The sequence below is a fragment of the Pipistrellus kuhlii genome, unplaced genomic scaffold, assembly GCF_014108245.1.
Source record: "Pipistrellus kuhlii isolate mPipKuh1 unplaced genomic scaffold, mPipKuh1.p scaffold_m20_p_3, whole genome shotgun sequence".
NCBI classification, from domain to species: domain Eukaryota; kingdom Metazoa; phylum Chordata; class Mammalia; order Chiroptera; family Vespertilionidae; genus Pipistrellus; species Pipistrellus kuhlii.
The window spans coordinates 8144179-8164962 of NW_023425529.1; the positions used below are offsets into that span (position 1 = coordinate 8144179).

General features: G+C 40.8%; 1 protein-coding gene across 4 annotated transcripts in view; it reads left to right on the forward strand.

Moving 5' to 3' along the window:
- SLC41A2 (solute carrier family 41 member 2) overlaps positions 1-17831 on the forward strand; it is a 74780-nt gene extending 56949 nt beyond the window's left edge. For 2 of the 4 annotated variants that reach the window (XR_006742759.1, XR_006742758.1), the window contains exons 11-12: positions 13688-14668; positions 14760-17098. Coding sequence is in view for 2 of the 4 variants with exons in the window: in XM_036456359.2 (XP_036312252.1) it covers positions 13688-13873 (186 nt within the window). In the remaining 2 variants the exon portion in view is untranslated. Of the gene's footprint in view, positions 1-13687; positions 14703-14759; positions 17099-17807 lie in introns of those variants that run through there. The other 2 variants (XM_045587573.1, XM_036456359.2) reach the window with 2 other exon arrangements.
- The last annotated feature ends 2953 nt before the right edge of the window (positions 17832-20784 follow it).

Sequence of the window (20784 nt, forward strand, 5' to 3'; positions counted from 1 at the left end):
CAGCCTTTTCAATGTAAAAAATCGTGTGATTCTGTTGTAGGAAACTTTTTTGAATAGCTTCTTTGGAGATTGTCTCTCTTTTTCTGGAATCTTAATTGCTTGCTGGGACTCTTGCATTAAACTTCTTATCTTTTCTTATTCTCTATTTCTTTATCTTCTTTTCCTTTCTATGGGAGATTTCTGGGCTTTGTAAAACCTTTCACTGCTGTGTTACTGAAGTTATTGGAGAGAGTAGAGGTGAATGCATGTGCTTAGCTTGCCATCTTTATTTCATATGGAAGGCTATTGATTTTAAAATTGAAGAAAATTTTATTTTCAAAATGTGTGATCAATATAATGTACAGAATTTTAAGATTAAATAGTTCTAAAGGGTTCTACCTTTCAAGCATTTCTAAGATAGCCACTTTGAAATATTTTAGCTATTTCTTCTGGTAGTTAACTGTATGTTTTAAAGTAATGTGCCTAAATTTCTAAGTTGTTTTTTTTTTTAAATTAATCTCAGAGATGTCCTATCTTTCCCAAATAGTTATATTACAAGTTTTTGTCAAATTAGTAGTCAGTATTCCTATTATTAGGGCTATTTAAACATTGTTTACTATAGAGCCAGGTAATATACTGTGATTATATTTTCTTTTATTTTTTTTATTGGGGTTAATAATCACATATTTTTTCCATTTGTATCCTTTATTTTATGAATTGTTCTTAATTTTTTCCAATGGTTCTAGCTTTATTTTGATTTCTTAGTCATGGCTTCTTGCTAAGCTCTATAGGATCTGGTACTTCCTACACTGAGAAATCCTGACCCCTTAAGGAATGCATTCAAATAATTCTTTAGAGAGATAACATTTGAATTTGGCCTCCAGGGGTTTGACATACAAGAGTGAGGCTGGAAGATAGGTTTGTGGACACTATTCCAGGAGAAGGAAACTGTGATGCTAATGATGTGAAGGAAATTAACTGGTATTTACAGTGTTTCCAATATAACCAGTGCTGTTAAGTGCTTTACATGTTTTGTTTCAGTTAATTTTCACAAAGACTATCTGAGATTTCTTCTTTATATGTAAATCAGTAATTTTCAAAGCGAAGCATATGCGAAGTAATGCATCATGTATGGAAAGAAAAGATTTAAATGTCTATATGTTTTTCCTCGTTTGCTTAAAATGTTTTTTTTCTATTTTATGATTATTTTGTAATAAGCATACTATATTTGCACGGTGTTAAGTATGCTCAAATATTTTATACTGAAAGGGCTACATAATTTAAAACTTTAGAGATTACTGAGTAAAAGCATGGGGATGAAAAAGCACAGAGCTTATGAAAGAAAGAGAAAGTAGTTCATATATAGAAGGGAATAGATGAGATAAGGTTAAAGGGATAGATTAGGGAAAATGTAGATGGAAAGGCTTTAAACGCCAGGCAAGGGGGACTAGAATCTATTATCAGGATACCAAGAACCCTTATGACTTAATTGATATTTTAACTTTTCTATAGTTTTAGTGCTGTATATTTTATTAAAAGTCACCTGTAAATAATTCACTCACTTATTCAATAAACCTTCATTCTAGTAGATGCAGGGGTGGGTTTTAAATCCCAGGATGAATAAATTTATACCCTATCCTGAAGGACTCATAGTCTGGAGGGAAGACCACTACATGAACAAATAATTATAATTAATAAAATATCATAATCTCTCTATATAAAAGCCTCTCTATGCTGTGTCTCCTTGGGAGTTCAACTGACTGGGAATTCGATCACTTGCTATGATGTACACTGACCACCAGGGAGAGAGTGGGGGATGAAGGAAGGCCCGGACAGCAATCAGTAGCCACTAGGAACCCTACCCGTGCAAAAATTCCATGCAATGGGCCTCTAGTATAATATACCAAACTATGGGAACAGTTACATATAACTTTCTGTCAGAGCTTGGAAGAAAAAGCAACTACCTACCAGGGGAGTAATATTTTCCCACTGTTCAGTAAGAACAAAGTTATTTCAAATGCCTTTTTACTGCTGGCTACCTTTATTGCTTTATAAGATATGGTCATTTATTATAATTTATGTTCTCCTCAATCCCCTGGGACATATTCAGAGGCTATTCATTGGTCTGTTGATAAACATGCCATATTAGAATGTGTTCCTATTTATAACTCTACCTCTTTGCCTCATGGATTGATTTGACATTTGTTTCTTGTTCTTATGTCTCTTTCTCACTCATTCTAGAGAAAGGCTCTTTGTTTTACTCATTTTTTATATCTCCAGTATCTATCCCTATCTCCATTGCTCAGTGAATGTTTGTTAAACTGAATGACTATATTTTGTCAGCTCTCTCTCTTCCTTCAGTAGAAGGATGGGGAAAAAATTTACATCTACAATTAGGTCCTAGATATTCCACAAAACAAAACAAAACAAAACAAAACCACACACACACACACACACAGAAAAATCTAAATTTTCTCCTTGCTTTCAGTAAACACTAGTTTCTTCTCTTACACAGATATACGTATTCTATCTAATAAAGAGGGACATGCTAATTGACCCTCACATCATTGTGAAGATGGTGGCGCCCACATCCAATATGGAGGAAATATATTGTACTAATTGACTGCCCTTCCTTCAAAGATGATGGCTCCCACTGCCAACAGGGAGGGAATATGCTAATTGACTGCCACCTCCCAAAGATGGCAGCACCCAATCCCCAGGTGGGCCCTGCTGCTCTGCACTCCTACCTCCAGAGTCCCCCAGTTCTCTTAGCTCCCCAGCCACCCAGGTCCAGCCTGAGGTGCAGGAAAGCCTCAGATGGCAGCTGCCCAGCCACCCAGGGTTTCCCTTGGCTCAGGTAACCAGGGCCCGTTGAGGCTTGCGCTGCTGGCAGTGGCAACAGCAGAGGTGTGATGGGGCATTGCCTTCCCTTGATCGCTGGGTCGCCTCCCACTCCTGAGGTTTTCCAGACTGTGAGAGGGGGCAGGCCAGGCTGAGGGGCCCCCATCTAGTGCATGGATTTTTATGCACTAGGCCTCTAGTTTTAAAATAAAAGGCAGTGAACATAAAACACAAAACCTCACTGAACTGTTATCAATGTTCAGTCAAAATTGTAAGGATTTACTAGAGTGTTTAAGGGAAAAAATGACTTGATATCTAGGGGTATAGATAAAGCAGAATTGGTCATGAGTTGATAATTGATGAAACTGAGTGGTGGTACATGAGCTTGGTATTGGATTTGTACCCTGGGTGTCTACTTTTGTGTATGTTTGAATTTTTCTATAAAAGGAACTTTAGTATAGGAGCTTTTCAGAGTATTTTAGTTTTCTAATTTCGGTCCTATGGCCAGTTCTTCTGTCAAGTGAAAAGTAGAAAGTCCATTTGAGTTTGAAATTGTTTGGGACTTGGAATGGTTTAGTTTGTGTCTTATTTACACACTGACTCCATTATGTCGCAAATTATGTTGTTCAGGTATTTATATGGGTCTTGCAATTAAAAGGAACCTAACAAATGTGCCTTTGTTTTGTGATATTAAGGCCATTGAACCACAGATAGTAGATATGATGGATTGTTCTCTCATTCATGTTCTTGCCCAGTGCCCAAGAGCAATCAGAGTAATTGAAACATGTCAAGGCCAGAGTAACATGTGAATGGCATTCATATTTAGTACCCAATCAATCATGTTACATGCTATTTTTTTTCAAGAATAGGGATGGGTTGGCACCAAACTCACCATCTTATATTGCCCATTATACCTTTTGTGTCATTAGCGAGCATTTATGAGGCTGCTAGCTGTGGTTAAGGGTATTATTGTTGACCTTAGAACACAATTTTTCATCTATATCAAATTAGCCCATTGAACCTACAACTTTGATGTGCTAGAACCAGAGGGTACTTTCTTCTACAAACTTAGGGGCACCTGGGTTTTTTCTCTCCAAGCAGTGATTTCCTCTGCCTTCATATCTTCCTCATTGAGGTGCTCCACTGACTGCTTAAAACCTGCTAGTTTGTGAAATCAAAAGCATAATATGGAATTCCAGGCTGTGATGGACCTTGCTGGGTTTCCTTCTAAGATGCACAGAAGGGAGTATCTTCTTCAGGGTTTTCTGTCTCTAAATGCATTCTTACCTTATCCCCTGCTGTCTTTTTCAAGGATGTAGTACCTTGACTGCATAATAAACCTGAGAAGGGTCAAAGATAACTATCAACCAAACACACAGACTGGCAATCTGTCTACCCAAGAAGGAACAGCGGTACATTGTGATTCGTTTTCCTATTTTATTTAAAGCCCCTACTTGTTTCCCTTTGTATTAGAAAGCCTTCCTTTGTGAAAAGTCAAAAGCATAGATGTTAGGTTTTTTGTTGTTGTTTGTTTGTTTGTTTTTTGGGGGACAGTGACAGGCTGTGAAGAATTCACAACTAAAAGAAGAGATAGATGCAGAAAGAAAGTTTATTTTTACTTTCCCCGAAGGGAAAGGGCCAGTGCATTGCTAATCAATACAAAAGGCAAAGAACAAAAAAAGCTGCTCTTTCTTTTAAAGCCCTGGACAAGGAAGGAGGGTGATTTGGGGGCTACTGCTGTTGCTAGGTGAAATTGAGCAGACATCTGGGGGATTGTCTTTGTTAGTTCTTTAGGAGACAGTTCGGGCAGATATCCTGGGGAGGTGTCTTATCAGTACTTTTCCAAAGTCTGTAAAACATTCTTAGAGCAACAATAATGAAGAGTTCAAGAGGCTTGTTTGAAGAGGAAGGGGGAAGGGGGAGAGAGACACACAACTTTTACTAATTATCCCTGGGTTGTAAGCCAGCAGGAAGGAGGGGTATGTATGTAGCATATCTTATCCTGGGAGTAGCTTATCTTATCCCTCAGTTTGAACAGAGGCATTTTGAACCAGAGGAGCTAACAATTGGTCTTTCATTAGCAGGTGCTTCTCGTAAATTGTGGAAGGTTACAGCAAAGAAAAAGAAAGGCCTTTTTTTACATCCTAACATAGAGCTTGGGTCACATACCCTACAAGAGGCCAAAAGATGGAGTATGTTGACTTTTTTTTTCTGCTAAAAAGTCTAAATAGGAAAAGAACAATGAGACTTTTCTAGCCCTAGATGTCTATTGAATTCCAATAAAGTGTTTAATAAAATTGGCAAACAATGCATACCATCTCTAAATGAAATTTTTAGTTGCCTATTTTAGTTACTGATGGTTTCCTACAGAAAATTAGATTACAACGAAGTCTACAAAATTCTAGTAGCACCAAGTTCTATGAGAGACTCACTGTGAAAGTTTGGTTATAGAAAACCATTGCTCTTGGCATACATGTGTGTGTTTTTTCATGTGGGAGAGACAAAATGTTTCTTTTAACAAATTTTCAATATGTAAAGTTGAGAATTGTAACTACCAACCTTTCATCAACTATAGAGTACATATAGTCTTCCAAGTACTGTGCTATCACTGTACAAAAGAAACGGGAGACATTGTCCCTGCCACTTAAGATCCTCTCTTACTTGTGGGAGATTAAAATTAAATGCACGAAAGAGCCTAAGACTTACCTCCTTAGAATCTTCTTCCCCTGTCACTTCAGAATCAAACTCCATGCTTGTGCCTGGCTTTCATTCTTTAAAATATTTTTTTGGGGTGAGATTGGAGTATAGATTATAGCTGATAAGAAACTTGAATTAATAACAATATATATGAAACTTAAAAAAAATAATTCTTGAATTTATTGTTACCATAGCAAATAAAAATTCATTTATCATCATCATAAAACAAACATCCAAGTGTTTTTATATATATAATGCAAAATAATGGATATCTTAATGCTCTTTGGAATTCAAGTCACAGAAACCTGCTGGCACTTGCTTACACAAAAATGGGAATTTACCAAGACACATAAACTAGATGTGCAAGTGGAGGGGGGGGAAGACACTTCTTCCTTTTGGGGATGACAGAGATGGAGATCTGGAAAACATTTGGCCTCCCCTTCATGACTCTCAGATTCCTTTCAGATGGATCCTTCCTCTGAAGTCTGCATTGCACTTCTGGGGCAAAAGTCCCCCATCATTGCATGCCTTTCATTCATGGGGACAGTAGCCTGCTTCTTCACGTCATTTCACCTGTGAAAGATCAGATATGAATGGTCCAATCTGGGCTCCGTAGCCATTCCTAGTCCAGGGGGCATTGCCAGGGAGCAGGGTCATGTAGTAAAAATATGGTTACTGAAACTACTCTTGACAAAATAATAACACTTATAATTTTTATTAATACAATTTTAAAAATAGGTGCCTCCTCAAATTTTATCACTAAGCAATACTTGTTGAATTTTATGCTTTCGTGTAAATTGCACCATCTCATGTTTCCCAACAGGTTTGTACTCTCAAGAAAAATTGTTCTCAGCAATCCCAAGCCCACTTTAAACGAGGCAATGAATGCTCTGCGTAATGAAATAGGGGATTGGTTAATACGGATTAATGGGTTTCTAAGAAGTGTTTCTGTTTTCCAAATAACAGTTCATGGTCGTTTTAAAACATGTGGTTTGTAATAGGAACATGGCCACAATACAAACAGTGCAAATTAAGAGCAAACATCTTCCATTTCTCCTCTAGTAGAACATGCTTGGGGCAGAAATAGGGTCTACATACTTGCTAAAAGAAGCATCGACAAAAGTGTCATTGAAAAATAAATAACAGGCATTGACAACATCTTCTGAAGTCACAGTCACATGGTTCCATGGAATTATTTTAATTATGAAAACATACAAATTAGTGTTTCCACAGAAGACAAATAGCTATAAGCCAGACTATCTGTCATCACATACAGAGCAAAGACGAGGGAAAATAAGACCCCAGTGCGCAGGACGTCGGAGAAAGATCCGCGCTCTCTGGAGTGAGGCCGGAGTTCGCATTTCTGTTCTGTTACTTATTTTGAGTCCTTAGTTGAGTTTCATAACCTCTCTGGCCTCAGAGGATAAGCTAATGTGTATAAAGTGCTTGGTGGAGTTCCTGGAGCATCATAAGTTTCCAATAATGGCGGGAGCTGCAGTATATCCTCGTTATTGTCCTCGGCATTATTATTTTCCTCCTCATTATTGCGGCAGGTTATTCAGTGCCCGGAGGCAGTTCGTCTCCACGCCTCTCACCCTCCCACGGCCCTGACTGTGTGCCCCGGCTGTGCAGCTCTCTTCTTGTTCTTGTGACGAGTGTCCTGAGCTCCAGACACCACCTTTTCACCGCTGTCTCCCAAACTGGTATCTCCAGTTAAACGTTGAAAAGGCATCCCAAACCCAACACGGCCAAAACAGAAGTCCTTTATTTCCCCCGTCGTCTGTCCTGTATTGGTGCAGGGGTGGTGGACAAGAAGCCACAAGTGGGCACGGTGAAAACGGAAAGGGGGTACGTAAGCAGGATCCCCTGAATCTCTCAGCTTTCAGTTCTGAGCCCATCAAGTCCCCCGGGGAGGGCCAGAGACTTCCTCCCATAGACTCCACTGCTGGCTTCCCATGCCAGGCATCACCCTTGTCTTGCTCCTGGAGAGTCTGGGCAGGATGGTAGGGAGACTCCTGGACTAGGAACAACCTTTTCTGGGTTCTAATTCTGGTCACTCAGCTCGAGGACTTAGGCTAAGTCACAGCATCGTCCTGTGGCTTACTTTCCTCACTTGTATTTTAAGGGTGAGTATCACTAAGGTAACCATGTGATTTTCATCCAAACCAGGACACTTGAGAATGAAAGGGAGCTGTTAATAATTAAAACAACAGCCTTGCCAGTATGGCTCAGTGGTTGAGCATCAACCTACGTATGAACCAGGAGGTCGAGGTTTGATTCCCGATCAGAGCACATGCGCAGGTTGCAATCTCCATCCCCAGGGGCGCAGCTGATCAATGATTCTCTCATCATCGATGTTTCTGTCTCTCTCTCCCTCTCTCTTCCTCTCTGAAATTAATTAAAAATACATTTAAAAATATATTTATATTAAAAAATATTAGGGCAACAAGTATGAACCCTTACTATCCTGGGCACACCAGGAAGTATAGTGGCCCTTGCTGTCATGCAAATCCCCTCCTGCGTTCATATCATATGGTTTTATGAATTCCCACTCCCATAATAAATAGGATTTGTTGCAAAGTATTGTTGTACGTATTAGTAATATGTGTTAAAATTAAAATAATCTGGTAACTAAACCAGTATGTTAATGTTAAAACCCGTAATTACTACTAAAGTAATATTAAGTTGCCTTTGATGGTGAGCAACATTGTTTTCATGTTCCAGGTCTAAAGAGATCATTCTGAATTGGCCTATTTTTAAGTTTGTTTGGCCTACAACAGACTCCCTCGGGCTCCCAGGTGTACTCTGTGATCCGCTACCTCTGTAATCTCCCCGGAAGTCTATAATCAGCTTGTTTTGCCTTGATTCGCCTGGTTGCTTTATTGGGATCAGTTATATCTCCTTTTGATCCGTGACTTTTCAGAGGAAAAGAATACTGGTTCTCTTCTACATGAGCCAGTTTTCCTCCTTGTCACCTAAAGTTGTTCTTTCTGAAAGATTGTCATCTCTGACAGTTCTTTTCTTAAGATTTGGTGATCTGCACCACTTTTCATCTGCATACATACAGATTTTAAACATTGTCATAGCAACTGTTTGTGGAGTATTTATTGTGAACCGTGCATTGTTCCAGTCACTTTGCAGGTAGGACCTGGCTGAGTCTCACAACAGCCCAGGAGGTAAGTTTTACTATGCATCCCCAACACAGATGCGGCATTTTGTCGTGGAGAGGAAGTTAAGTGAGTTACCCAGATCCAGACGCGTGATGGAGTCTGGCTCCAGTCTACCCTCCTGTGTTTACAAGAATACCTTGGACACTTTGTTTAGCCCTTAGTGAGGGTCATGGTTTTCAGGATGGCAACTTCTGTAGGCTTGAAGCGGTGCCTTTGGTTTCATTAGATCTTTTCATAGAGTTTGCACAGAAATGATGTCTACTGGAGTCAAGTAGGGACCTGGTCAAGGACATAAACATGTCCTGACAGGAGGAGGACAGAGTGCTGTGGAAGCTCAGTCCGGGGAGAGCTGCTTTCTTTGGGGACAGGGACGTTTTGTAGTGCATGAGAGTTTGTGGCATTCTTAGAAAATGCCATCTCAACAGAAGTAAATGAGAAAATGCAGGGTATTTATAGAAAGCTAGAGGCCTGGTGCATGAAATTTGTGCATGGGTAAGGTCTTAGGCCTGACCAGCGATCAGTGCTGATGGGGGCCTCTGGCTGCCAGCTGGGGCCTGCCTTCACTCTGCACCACCCCTTGGTGGTCAGTGCATGTCATAGTGAGCGATCCAATTCCCGGTCTCCTGGTTGAACTCCCAAGGGGACACTTTGCATATTAGGGTTTTATATAGAGAGATAGTTAGAATTTCTGGAGCACATGGCTTGTGAAAGGAAGTGATAGAAAATAAAATGGAAAAGATCATGAAAGGTCTTGAAGACCAGAATAAAGAGTGTAGCTTATTCTGTAGAATGATCATTTTCAATGCTTTCCCACTCCCAGCAAACCTGAGAGATCTGACGCATTTCCTTTGACGCACTGGGGATAGTACGTCAGGGCTTGGGCTCAGCTTGTCGCCACTCACCATCTGTGGCAGTTTGGGCAAGGTAACCTCTCAGGGACTGTTTTCTCATCTGTAAAAGGAGACTAAGAATAGACCTACCTCAGGGGGTTTTTTAAGGAAAAAAAGAGATAATGCATCTGAAGTGCTATTATTGTTTCATTATTTTATCATAGTCATCATAGCTGTGGATTACTGGGCATTGAGTTTCTTACGGTGTCAGTGAGAAGATTAGACCATGTGGATTCTAGCATTAAGAATCCCTACCATGCCTCTGATACCGCATTCCTTGGAGTCATTCTTCTAAATGAGGAAGAATACAGTTATGTGGGGACAACATGACCATAAGTAGAATCCCAGAATAAGTGCCCGGTAGCCTAGCAAGGCAGCTTAGCCTTGTTGGCCTGGCCTTTTTGGGCAAGTAACTTCATTCTTTGGGGTCGTCTTGCTCATGCTTGTTAAAATGAGGACAATGATTTCTCTTTGCATGGTAGTTATAAATACCTAACACATAGTAGGTCCTCATGAAATGGTGTGATTATATCTTTTATATTTCGATACTTAACCAAATCCAATTCCCAGATGGCATCTGAAAGGAAAGAGCTGACCAACTAGGGGGCTTTAACAGTTTGCCTGACCTCACTCACATTCTTTTTTTCCGCTCCTCAGGATTTAAATCTGCCAGATTCCAGCTGGGAAGCAGGGATCTCTTTATTCTTTCTGTCTGACTGCTCTGCCTCTATCTCCTAATTGGTTTCTGTTTGATAGCTTGGGTTGAGAGAAAAGTGTGAAGAGAATGATAAAGGAAATGTGAGGGGACTATTTACAATTCTAATACTTTTTTTTTTTTTTTACTGTTTGTAAAAATACCTACTTTAACTTGGGGAGTTGGTTAATATGGTTACCTTAAAGTAGGAAATTGAAATACTAGGTGAATTTTTTGAAGATTACTTTTTAGCTATGTGACTGCATTTAGGTGATATAATGGTGTGATTATGCTATTGTATTATAGCTTAGATTGTAGGGTCTTAGGATTGAGACAGTTTCCTATTATTAACTCGGCATGCTTGGGCTCCAGGCGGTTCTCTACAGAAGATGCAGTGACTGTCCTGCCTCATTAGAGGCACAGCATCCTGCATCCCGTGGAGCACGTCATTGAGGAGCGGAGCTCTTTTCAGCCTGGCAAGTCGGAATAAGGAGAAGATAGGACCAGGGGAGCTGAGCCATCTCTTTCTAGCGCGTGGGATAGGATGTCCTTGCTGAGATGGCAGACATGACTTAGAGAAATTTTCACAGCACCTACAATATATTTTCACAGCACCTACAAATAATCTTACGGCGTAGCTGTGTGCAAGTGCTAATGGGGGGGGGGGGGGGAGAACATTCCTCAAATTTTTCAGCATAAAATTTTGGTTGATTGTGACCCAGAATCTTCACTCCCAAAGTACTGGCCTGAATGATTCTATAACTTAAAATTTTTAGTTATTTTAAAAAGTAAATATTTAGCACCATATGACTTTTTAATTTGAAAACTAAATAGCCACGTTAGTTCTGACTAACAAAACTAATCTGCATTGTTCTTGTGCCACCTAGGGAAATGTATTAAAATGAGACATGTTTGCATTCATTAAAAGGGATGCTTAAAGATGTCAGAGGATGATGAAACCCTCATTCAGTATCAGAAATAAAAAGACACAGTTGAATTCATTGCTATTGTAAAGAAGTTATGCTGGGATCAGACAAAATGCCTCTAAGCAGAGCAGACTCCTGATCTTAGAGGGGGTTGCAGGGAAGTGTGCGATATAATATTCTATTGTATGAATATTCCATAATTTGCCCATTTACCCATTCTTCTTCTATTGGACTTTTAGTTTATTAGTAGTGTTTTTCTATTAAAAATCAAGGCTATGAATACGTGATTCCTTGAACTCATTCTGAGGGTTTCTTTTGGACAGAAGGTCTTAACTATTTTTGTGCCACGGGCCTCTTGGGCAGCTTGGTGAATATCATGGACTCCTTCTTGTCTCACCTTCCCCCACCTGCTACCTCGCAAGCACAGTTCAGACCAAAGCAAGGATGCTTTTGTCTGAATATCAGGAGATTGACTTCCTGTTGACTGATAATCCTACATGCTGCTTAACAGACATTTAAATATTAGATGTTAGTGTATAAAGTTTCCAGTCTGGAAACTGGATTAGGGAAGCATATTTTTATAGGGGAAATAAATTCAGCCTTTGTAAGTTAGGGGTCCGGAAGAAGTGTGCTAAAGAGCTCTTTCTGGTGTTTATTTGTTTCATATTTCCAAGCAATCCTCTCCCAAAGAAATCATCTTCCTTCACACAGTACACAAGGCTGTTTGTCACTGGCGGTTAGCTGGGCATGGAGGGGAGGCTAGCACCTGGGGATGCTGATTCTAGCTCAGAGGAGGTGCTGGCCAAGAGAACCACTATTGTCCAGAGCAAATATATATTCTTGTAATTTACGTATTTATTCAACACAGCTAGAGAGTGCATAGTTAGCTGGGGCTACAAAATTGCCTTTCCCGAAGGTCTATTTACCTCTAAAAGGTTATGCATATTCATAAAAAACAAACACGATGTGAGAGAAAACACAGCTTACTCTTAGTTTGATTTTCAAGGTGTTTTCACTGTGAAAAGCATGCATTTCTGAAGTAATCATTTAGTTTTAGAGTAAGACATGTTGCGTTAAAAAGTACCTGATACTTAATGCCAATTTAAATAATTCCTTATTCACAATATTCCAAGGAAACACTGAGCCAAACCACTAGGGCTAGAAAAGTGCTCTTAAGTAATCCACTCTACCTGCTGGCTTGTCCCTAACCAGTGAATGTTAACCTCTCTAATCCTAAGTCCCTTTTACCCTTTAGGAGTTTGAAAATCACAGAATCCTTCCACTGTAAATGGATCAAAAAGGCCAACCTGTTTATCTGATCCCCAAACTCAAAACATCACAGAGGCCTTTGCCCAGGGATGCACAAAAGTAGGTTTATAGTTGTAACACAAATAAATACTACAAAATAAATGAATCATAATACAAGAATAAGCTGTGTTTATCTGTGTGCTCAACTGTAAACCTCCTTTTGCCCACCCCTGTATTCTTGATATCCTAGAAAACACACTCATTACCTTAATATTTGAATAGTCCTTTAAGATATCTTGACTCTGTCTAAATCTTTATTTACACTGAGTGGCCAGATTATTACAATCTCTGAATGCATAATAATCTGGCCACTCAGTGTGTGTGTGTGTGTGTGTGTGTGTGTGTGTGTGTGTATGGTGGCCTGCAATGAATTTGTGCATTGGTGGGATCCAGCCAGCCTGGCCAGGAGGAGATGACATGGGTGGTTGGCCGGTCTGCCTGCTGGTCGAACTCCTGGTCGAGGGGACAATTTGCATATTAGCCTTTTATTATATAGTATGTATGCTGAGTGGCCAGATTATTATGCGTTCAGAGATCATAATAATATGGCCACTCAGTGTATATAGACAGGCCATTCCTCAATGCTCTTACCTTCCGTAAGGCAGGGCATCAGGGTGGCACTCCAGGACTTGACGCCATGACCTGGTGCACCAGCCACACAGGGCCGGAATCCGGGACTTGGGGCAGTCCCATGGCATGGGAAGGGGGGGTGGACCCGGGTCTTGGGTAATTTTACACAACGGGTCACTAGTAATAAATGAATGGTCAGTTCTCCATCTTTATTTCAATCGATATACCTGCATATCAAATGTTAAATGATTCCTAATTGCCATTTTTATATTCTTCATGTATAGTCTTCCTTCGTCACAGGATTATCATATAGAAAAAACCAATGATTTGGCAGTTGCACAATTCTATTAACTATAAGGATGGTTGTGATAATTGGGGGGCTAGACAAAAAAGAGAAGAAACATGTGAAATGTTGAATAATTTTATCATAGAATTACATGAAATGTATTCTTGTGGAAGGAAAATCTTCCTGTCAGTGAGCTATTTCTTCTTTTCAAGCATGATGCTCAGATGCATGCCATTAACTTTCAGCAAGTAGTTTAGACTCATGGTCATGTTCGCCAGGCCGGGAATGTCCGGGCGCCAGGAGTAATGGCTGGTGTTCTCTTGTAGGTGTTCACCTTGCTGTGGATCGCTGACTGGATGGTCCGTCACTTCTGGAGGAAGGGAAAGGACCCCGACAGTTTCTCCATCCCCTACCTAACAGCTCTGGGGGATCTGCTCGGGACAGCGTTACTAGCCTTAAGTTTTCATTTTCTTTGGCTTATTGGAGATCGAGATGGAGATGTCGGAGACTAATCAATCCTACAAACTGCTCTCAAGTTACCGAGACGGAAAAGGCAAGATTACCGCCAATGGCTTTTTCAGAAATCTTCAATCAGTCGTGTGACTTCAGCCAGGGCACTGTGCCGTTGGCCCTGATTCCATTAAATGGCCTTAACGTTTTTCTAAAGGAAGTTGTGTCGAACCAGAATGAACAGTATTTATGCTAATTTCACACAGACATAGAATCAAGCTCAATCTCCGAAGTTAATTAAGTAGAAACAAGCCTATAGGATGTTTACAATGAATCATTTTAAAAACCACAGACACAGCAGAAATGTACTTGATTATTGTTTAACTTATAATGCCAGTTTAGAGGAGAGTTCTACTTTAACCTCTCTTGTCTTGCGGATGTGTGGTGCCTACCGCAGAGCATACCATAAAACGAAAAGGGCCCAACCACGCTTTCAGTAGTTTTCAACTATCCCCACCTCTCTGCTAGATGGGAACCATTTGCCAATACCTTACTCCTCACCTGACCTAAATAGGTCCTGCTGAGCATAAGACAAATGGACTCTGACCTGCTGCTATGAATTTCCCTGTGCCAATGCTAATTCAGTTTCATCTCTGCAAGTCCTTGGCAGCTGCCCTTGGAACACGGAATGACCTTGAGAGATCTTTCATGAAAGCAACGGGTCATTTTTGATCATTGGCTTGTTGAAAGAATGTTGATATTTTTCAGAAGACTTAATAGTCAAGAACAGGAGACAATCCAAGCTGCATTTGTAGAGACGAGAAAGTATGTGTGTGTGTGTGTGTGTGTGTGTGTGTGTGTGTGTGTGAGAGAGAGAGAGAGAGAGAGAGAGAGAGAGAGAGAGAGAGAGAGAGAGGAGGGAGGGAGAGGGAGGGAGGGGAGAGGGAGAGAGAGAGAGAGATTTTCGATGGACAACCGAATCTTGGCTTGTTGATAGCAAAAATCCTAGTGCTGTTATAATGTTAGCATTATATGGTAGTTATTCTTAAATACACTTTATTGACATACTTTTGTTATTTGGTCCAAAAATTTTGTTACTGTCCAGAATTTAGTATTTCTTATCTACGTTGTAATTGTTTCTTATTAAAACCACTGTGCTACTTAATATGTGGGATTTAGAAGGGGCAGGTGATTAATTTGTTCTTCTGAAGAAGTCTGTTGCTATTTTTAGGCACACCATTTTAAAAGAGAAGTTATGTAGTGGGTTACTTCAGTGGTTGCTCATGCCTGCACATTTTATCTGTTTGTACAGATTCATTTTTACACTGCTGAGTCTCAAACAGTTTCTAACCTCTGGTCTATATTCCAAACACTCAGTTATTCAATAGGTAAGCATTTTTCTATCACATATAGTTCATTTTTAAGACCATCAGATATCAAATAATTTAGTTGATAAAGGGAAGAAAAATGCACATTAGCTTTGATCTTCATGGTTTAGTTGTGAGTTAGTGTTAATACTATAGAAACAGTAGGTTGTTTATAAATATATTGGGGAAAGTGTTCCTATTAAACTCTTTAAAATAAGGGGACTGTGGTTTAGAGCTATATATTTTTGCTTATTTTAAAACTTTAATTATTCCATTCTTCTGCCTTATAATGAAGCTTCTAAGGCAGGGAACTGAACGAATTATAGAATTTCTCCTTTGGAGAGTTATAATGTCTTATAGCGATCATTCTTATGAAAGAAAGAATGATTAAGTTAAGCTGATGAATATTTATCTGCAAAGACTTTTATTTTAAAAAAAATCCATAAATAATTTATTTGATTTTATTGTAAAGTACTGGTAAATTACTTGTTTACATTTGCACCATGTGATTCATAAGCATTTATGTATTTTCCCAATGGTTTATATTTTGATTTTTTAATATAAAATAGTAAACAGCAAGCCACATTGTTTTAAAGATTGATTTTTGGAGAGAGGAAGGAAGAGAGACAGAGAGAGAAAGAAACATCGATGTGAGAGAGAAACATCAATTGGTTGCTTGAACCCGCAACTAAGTATGTGCCCTGACTCGGAATCAAACCCACCACCTCTTGGTGTACGTCCAACCAACTGAACCACATTGGCCAGGGCCAGGAAACCACATTTTTAAAGCATTTATCAACAACCGTAGTACATTGACAGTACCTGTGACATAGGTCAGGTAGGTCTTTCTTTCTCTGGATTATAGCAAAAGAAACGGAAACTCAGAGAAGCTACATTTACGTGGCTGCGAAGTGACCAGATTGTGACCAAAGACAAGGTGTCCAATCTCCTGAGCCAGTACTCTTCCTATGACCCTCTCCCCCTCCCCCCCAAATGCACCAGGAGCACCTTCCTGATTCCCCGGGAGGAGAGCAGTGGAGACGCAGGGCTGGCCATAGCACAGAGCATTGCTGCTGCTTTTAGATCTCAGGCAGGGAGACCTCCATATAATGTGTCTTGCTGGTCAGTGTACCAACTGTGAATTATTCATGTTCCTAAGCCCTAGGAAAACACAGATAAATAAAAACGGTAGAATAAAAAAGAACAATGCCTTATTCCATAGAACATTTCATTGCTACCACCCTTCCCAGGTGCAGTCATTCTAGATAGACAATGAGAAAGAACTAGGATGACTGACTTATAGCTCCTTTCTCAACCTTGGTTACAGCAACAAAACGTCTAATAGGCATATGATAAAAAATAAACGTGGAAAAAATCAGTCATCAATTAACTGGATTAATTTATAAGAGGGATGTAGATTCCTCTGAAACATTTTACTGTTTTCTGAAAGCCTTTAGATAAATATGCAAATGCTAAGATGACCTATTTACCCACAAAAATAATTTATCAGTCTTAAATAATGTGAATTCACAGTATTTTTATACAATATAAAAACTCCTGCTTTCCAAACTTCTTCCTTTCACTAATCTACCAGGCACTTTATTTACGCACAGATAATTTTTTTAAAACATTTTTTATTCTTGGTTACCAACCATTTTTTTTTTTTTTTTCTTAAAAAACTCATTTCTCAGAACATGATAAAATGGGAACTTAGGGTAATGTATCTTCTGGAAGACATCAAAATTCCGCATCGAGACTATCGGTGATGTAGCCAAATGAAGTATATTTTAAAAAGTCTTTCAGTATTTGGGCTTCTTTGCCATATAATATATCTGTGGTATGGTAGTCTACCCATTTATTATGGGCATCTTCCTTCCTTGAATTGTTGTAAACCCAAATAAGAATAAAATGGAAGAAATACCCATCCTGTTGTATGTATATTTTTTAATAAACTACATGTGTGGAACTCACCCAGAAGAGAGTGGGGCGATCTATGTATATATCTTGTATGTATGAGTATAATGTATTGGCTTTGACCATACCTAAATCTCCAATCTATTGCTTTGTCACTGATTTCTCTGTTTTATGCACTCTTCTCACTTTGCAGCTTAGATTCCCAGGTTCATCAATCCATACATCCTCCCCTACCACCTTCATCATGACTGGACAGCTCTGGTTAGACATAGCTCTCACCGATGCTTTACCTGCCCGTGAGCAGCTGAATGTGGCTGGTGAAAAACAGACCTTTCAGTGTATAACCTCAGACATCAAGTTACCCCTCGACTATCTAGCAGCCGGCTGTATTTCTCTAATCCAGCGGTCGCCAACCTTTCAGACCTCACGGACCAGTGTTCCGGAACCACCGGTTGGCTACTGCTGCTCTAACCACTGTGCTCTCTGAGATGTCAGGCTTTTGTCCCTACCTCTCAGCTGAAAGTATTCCTGTCAAAGTCATCTATAGTCTCCATGTTGGCGAATCCATTGATCAATTCTCAATAAGAATTCTCATCGGCCTTTTGCTTTGTTTTCTACACCCCCTGGAGGCCCCTTCTCTGCCTTGTGGTGGTTCCTTCTCAATCTCTAAATGTTGGAATGTTTTTATTACCTATGCTCTACTTTTTCTCCCCAGATTACCTAACCCATCTCATTGTTTCAAATATTCTCAAGTTTATTTCTCCACTCCAGACCTCTCACCCGAGTTCTAGATGTGTATTTCCAAATGCTTGCTGGACAGTTCCACTTGAGTGACTACTAGGTATGCCAAACATTTGAACAATGCTGTCAACCACTTTGACCTAACTGATACATAGACTGCCATATCCAACAACTGCAGAACACACAGTAAGGGCTAATCTCAATATGTAAAGAACAAATATAAATCAGGAAGAAAAAGGCCAATAACAAAATAATAAAATAACCAAAGACAGATGATTCATTAAAAAAAAAGAGAAAGATGCTCAGAACTACTCAGATGGAAAGAAATGCTAATTAAAATCACACTGAGATACCATTTCTCACTATCAATTTGGCAGAAATTCAAAATGGGATAAAACATTTTCTTGGCAAGGCTGTAGGGAATCAGATGGAATTGATGGTGGTAAATGATAAACTTACCACAATAAGAGCTCTGTAGAGGGGAGTCTGAGCATATCTGCCACAATGATACGTGCATTTATCATTCGGTCCTGTAGTCCCACTATTTGCACCATTCAGTCCAATCCAGTGAAGCCTCTGCCTGCGGCCCTCTGCCACATGCAATGGTTGGGATCCAGCCAGCGGACTAAATCCAGCTCACTGCCTGTTTCTGTAAATAACGTCTTATTAGAATGTGGTGTGCCCATTTGGTTACATTTGCCATTGGCTGCTCTCTTCTACAACGGCAGAACCGAGAAAGAGACCACACAGCCTGCAAAGCCTGAAGTATCCACTGTCTGGCTCGTTACATACGCAAAAGTTCACACACCTGTGAATTCTTCCAATTTTATTTCTAAGCCTTCCTCGGGTACCTGGGACTAGAACCTGGTTCAGCAGCCACTCTTCTGTGATTGGCCCTCCCAGTTGGTGATCCTGCATGGACTCCGTCTGCAAAAAAGCAACCACCGTGCCGGGTAGTTTTGTCCAATGCCTGGGACCAGCCAAGCAGATGGTGAGCCCAGTTCCTGTTCCTCTCCTCTAAATTAGGGGTCAGCCTTGTGTGGGGTCATCCAGATGCCTAGTACCTGTTTCTCCAATTTAGGGGTCATCCTTGTGTGGGGTCAATCAGATGCCCCTAGGAAGCCAGACTCCTGTCCGTGGGGCAGTCCCTGGACTTATGTCTGGCCCCAGTTCCCCGAGGCAACGTGGAAAGCCGATCATTCTCCCTGGTGAGAATACCAATAGGTTTCCTGGATGGTGCTGACGTGTTGATTAGGAGTGACACGTTAGACAGAGGACAAGCGCAGAGCTTCCGGCCACTGAATCCACAGCTCACCCCTGCTCTCCAGCCCAGACTCTGTTGATAGCATTTTGACTGCGGTGTTGTCTCTGATCTAGCATCCAAGTGTGGCAGGCATCCTTTCCCCTGGGCACCCTGTCAGTTTCACCCTAGAAGGTCTCCCTACCCTCTTGCAGGCTCCGTGCCAGGTGCCAGGCAGCCCTCTGGGCGGGCACCCACTTCTTCCTCCTCGGAAGGCTTAAGGACCACTCTTCTGTGATTGGCCCTCCCAGCTGGTATCCTCTCTTCCCTCCAATTGGTATGGTGATGTCTGACCTCTATGGTGAGGTCAGTCTTAAATTGCATTGGACAAGGAACAGCCATTCATTGTATGGATGGGACCATTCTTCTCACTATGCTCCTGGGCCCTGGCCCAGCCTCCCCACTGGTGACAGTGTGTGTGTTAGGCAGAGATTGTTGAAGGAAAAAAATTCAAGAACCCTTGTTAAGATGGTAAGGTGGACTTTATTCAGGATTGTCACGAATGGTGTAGGGACCACTGCAATGGGATTCTGCAGTGGGGAGAGACATGGGGCTCAACTCCAAATGCAGAGTGGACCTGTGGGAATTATAGCCAAATATCGGGGTGGGGTGAGTGCATGGAAAATGACTATGAAGAAACAGCAGAGGTAAAGACCATTCTGGCTAAGTTGGCCTGACAGGATTCTTCGCTAAAGACAGGCCAGGGTGCTCAGACGTGGCTTGGGGGTGGAGGATGAAGAAGATGATCAGATATTGAGAGTGTTCAGGTTCAAGGGTGAGGGTGCTGGTTAACCTGACTCAGGAGCGTTCTTGCTAGGAGTGGGTTTTACAGGAAGTTTAAGGGACCTGACCAGCATTGGAATCTGTCAGCAAGCACTGAAAGAAATCACATCCGGAAATGCAGGGACCACAGCCCAGAAGTTCAAGACGGGACATGGATGCAGCGTGTTAGTCTATATTTACACTAGAGAATTCCAAACAGTAAAGTTAACATGATGAGAAAAATTATCCTCCCCTTTTCCTACACACTTTCTGGTAATATTAGCATTTTTGTCTTCCATAACGAAGTACAGTAACAAGCTTTGAGAGAGTCATTGGAAGTCAGTATTCATGGGATGGGGGCGGTGAGGGGGGAGAAGGCTGGGAGTTGGTGGCGGGTTCTGAGGTGGATGATGCAACATGAGCAGCAATAGATACAGTATTAGTTAAGTGGTGTTAGGGAACTGCAGAGACCAGAAAATCTATCGTTTCAATACAAATAGGTTCTGGAGAGCCAGGGCGTTGCAAGTCATCACAGTTCTGCTATCTCTATCCTAACAGTGGGAGAGAGTCGCCGGGAATGGCGTATTGGACAATAAATAATAACACAGCCGATTGTGCTTGGGCACAAGGAAGAATCTTTGTTTGCCTTTCCTGGACAATCAACAAATATATAGGCTCCTCTTTTCTACTCGTCTTATTAAATCTCCCTTGGATATTAAAGGAAGACATGACCCAGGGGGCTGCCACGCTCGAAGCTGTTTGGGGAACACGAGAAAGACCCATCCAGCGAGGTCCCTCAGCCAGCCACGCAGTCCAGCTCCTCCGGGCAGAAAACTAATGGACTTGTGTCAGGCCTGACGTCCAGTCAGCTGAGGCCAAGTAAGGGCAG